This window comes from Arachis hypogaea, chromosome 20 (genome assembly GCF_003086295.3).
Source record: "Arachis hypogaea cultivar Tifrunner chromosome 20, arahy.Tifrunner.gnm2.J5K5, whole genome shotgun sequence".
In the NCBI taxonomy this organism is placed as follows: Eukaryota; Viridiplantae; Streptophyta; class Magnoliopsida; order Fabales; family Fabaceae; genus Arachis; species Arachis hypogaea.
Genome location: NC_092055.1, coordinates 11,248,825 through 11,252,031, shown reverse-complemented (window position 1 = coordinate 11,252,031; position 3,207 = coordinate 11,248,825). Strand labels below are relative to the sequence as shown.

Here is a 3,207-nt window from a genome sequence, read left to right as displayed (position 1 = left end):
TATGAAGTACGAACACTTCGTTGAGTTGTCGTGTCCGCGTGTCGGACACATTTCGGACACGACACGCACCGACACTCGTCCGACACACGTGTCTGCTGTGTCCGACCGTATCTTAATAAAAAATAAAAAATTCTTCTCCAGACACACCTAAATACCATCACGTATCAACGTGTCCTGTCTTATTCTTAACATATATTTTTAGAATAAATTTAGATATAATATATATTATTATTTATTAAAACAAAAAATATTTTAAATACTTAATATAATTAAAATAAGACATTAAAAATAATAAAAAATTTTAATTTATATTTTAATATCAATAAAATATCAAAATATCATTACGATTTATCTAAAAAATACTTTATATTTTATATGTATGCGTGTCCCCGTGTCATGTAAGATTTTAAAATTCGTGTGTCTGCGTGTCCCGTGTCCGTGTCAGTGTCTATGCATCATAGTAAAAGACTAAATTGGCATTTTTTTAACGGCTAATTAGTCCAAAATTAAAATCTTCATAAATCTAATTATTACTTTTTTTTTAATTTAGATTTAATATCTTTTTATTATTTGTGTTGTAGGATTTTTTATTTTAATAAATAAATTTATTATAATAATTACTGAAATAAATAATTTAAAAAATATTTACCAAAATAAATACTTCTCTCTTATCTCGTTTACAAATGAGATAATTTTGCATGTATTGAGATAAAACAGGTAGACGCAAAACATGTATATCCTGTTTACAGTGTAACGAGATATATGTATTTTAAAAAAAATTGAAAATAATAAAAAATATTAATATTATCAATAATCCAAACTTTTAACATACAATTAGTACATACAAAGGTTGGTAGAAGAGATTAAAATGGATATGTTTGATCAATTAGTACTCAAAAATGTTGATGGGACCGTGAAAAGAGAGATAACCGTTTCAATTCTCTTTCCACTGTTCTATCAATGTCTCATAACAATTGGCAAATGGTTATTTTTATTTTTTAAATTTAAATCAATCCAATTGCATCATAATTTAATTTAAAATTTATTAAAATGGATATGTTTGATCAATTAGTACTAAAAAATAGTACATAAAAATTTTTAGTTTAAATTATGATACAATTAGATTGATTTAAATTTGAAAAATAAAAATAAACGTTTGCCGTAGGAGAGATTGATAAAGATAGTGGGAAGAGAATTGAGACGGTTATCTCTCACGTGGATAGTGGGAGATAACGTGGTGAGAGATAACCGTTTCAATTTTCTTTCCACTATCCCCTTCAACCTTTTTGAGTACTAATTGATAAAATATATTTATTTTAATCTCTTCTACGAATCTTTTTATGTATTAATTGCATGCTAAAATTTTAGATTATTGATAATATTAATAAGGAAAAGTCTAGGGGTCAGCAACTTTGTTAAATTCTGGCCATCATGTAACTAGCAAAAAAAAGTGAGCCATTTGATGAAATCTCACACCAATTTCATACCATTAAAACCATCATTAATGGCTATTTGATGGCTACAAATCACAAAAGTTGCTGGCCCCTAGCATTCCTCTATTAATAAATAATGGTTTGATAATATTAATAAATAATGGTAATTAATCGGCCTATTTTCTCTTTGATACAAACTTTCATATATATATATATATATATTCTAATCAACAAATCACAGCAAATCTTTTTCTAATATAACCGCTTGATTTATTATCCTAATTTATTCTTACTAAAAATATATATGACAGTTTGTTATATACATAAATAACCAAACCTTCTAATTGACATTTCTATATATAACTTATGTTGACTGTTGTTACCCCCCTCAAGTTGGCGCGTGTAAATTTTGAATGCCCAACTTGACTAAGAGTTTCCCAAACTGTTTCGTCCCGAGAGCCTTGGTGAAAATATCAGCTAGTTGGAGATGAGTAGGAACGTAAAAAGGTAATAGTCGATTGTGTATGATTTTATCCCGGACAAAATGACAGTCGACTTCGATGTGCTTGGTACGTTCGTGGAAGACTGAATTTTTTGCAATGTGAAGTGCCGCTTGACTGTCGCAATGCAAGCGAATGGGAGCAGGATGCGACACGTGCAGCGAGGACAGTATATCTTTTATCCATATTAATTCCCTGGTTGTCTGGCCATTGAGCGGTACTCAGCTTCAGCAGAAGAGGCGAAGACCATTTGTTGTTTCTGTGTTTTCCATGAGATAGGGGCGGTACCGAATTGAATGAACCACCCTGTAAGAGATCGGCGCATTAGCAGACAGCCAGCCCAATCAGAATGACACCAGCCATCGAGTTGTAAATCATTTTCTTTAGGTAGAAGTATGCCCTGCCCCGGATGTCCCTTCAGATACCGAACAACTCGTAAAGCGGCGTGCCAATGTTCAGTACGTGGGTTCTGCATAAACTGGGACAAAACATGAACACTATAGGTAAGGTCAGGTCTGGTGAAGCACAAATACATGAGTCTTCCAATGAGGCGGCGATACATGCTAGGATCAGAGATAACAGGGCCAACAACGAATGCCAACCAGTGATTTTCCTCACACGGAGTAGCTGCGGGCTTTGCAGCCAGCGAACCTGCTTCAGTGATGATGTCCAAGGCGTATTTTTGCTGGCACAGAAAAATTTCCTTGGAAGATTGGGCAACTTCAACCCCCAAAAAATATTTCAGGCGCCCTAAGTCTTTCATGTGAAAGCACTTGTGCAAGTACTGTTTGAATTTGTTAATTGCATCACCATTATTTCCTGCAATCACAAGGTCATCAACATACACCAAAACAACCAGGTGGACATCATTTTTACAGAGACTAAACAAGGAATGGTCTTTTTGTGACTGTTGGAAACCAAATCGAGTAAGGCCATAGGATAATTTTGCAAACCAACAACGCGGAGCTTGTCGCAAGCCATATATAGATTTTTGAAGTTTACACACTAAACTTGGATGAGACACTTGGAACCCGGGTGGGAGCTTCATGTACACATCTTCATTTGGTGAAGTTTCCAATCTCGGGCTGTTGCAACAGCAAGAGTTGTTCGAATGGTCACCATCTTTGCCACCGGAGAGAACGTTTCATTGTAATCTAGTCCTTCCACTTATTGATTTCCTAAGATGACCAACCGTGCTTTGAATCGCTCGACTGACCCATCAGAATTGTATTTAATTCGATAAACCTACTTACAACCATAAGTTTTCTTTCCTG

The 3,207-nt window shown here is 34.0% G+C and overlaps 1 protein-coding gene across 1 annotated transcript; it reads right to left on the bottom strand.

Moving 5' to 3' along the window:
- Nucleotides 1–2,120: 2,120 nt before the first annotated feature.
- Nucleotides 2,121–2,914, bottom strand: LOC140182942 (uncharacterized mitochondrial protein AtMg00810-like). Its single transcript, XM_072230921.1, has 2 exons — nucleotides 2,887–2,914; nucleotides 2,121–2,752 (listed from the first exon to the last, which is right to left on the bottom strand). The coding sequence occupies exons 1-2, from the start codon at nucleotides 2,912–2,914 to the stop codon at nucleotides 2,121–2,123; spliced, it is 660 nt and encodes a 219-aa protein (XP_072087022.1).
- Nucleotides 2,915–3,207: the final 293 nt, after the last annotated feature.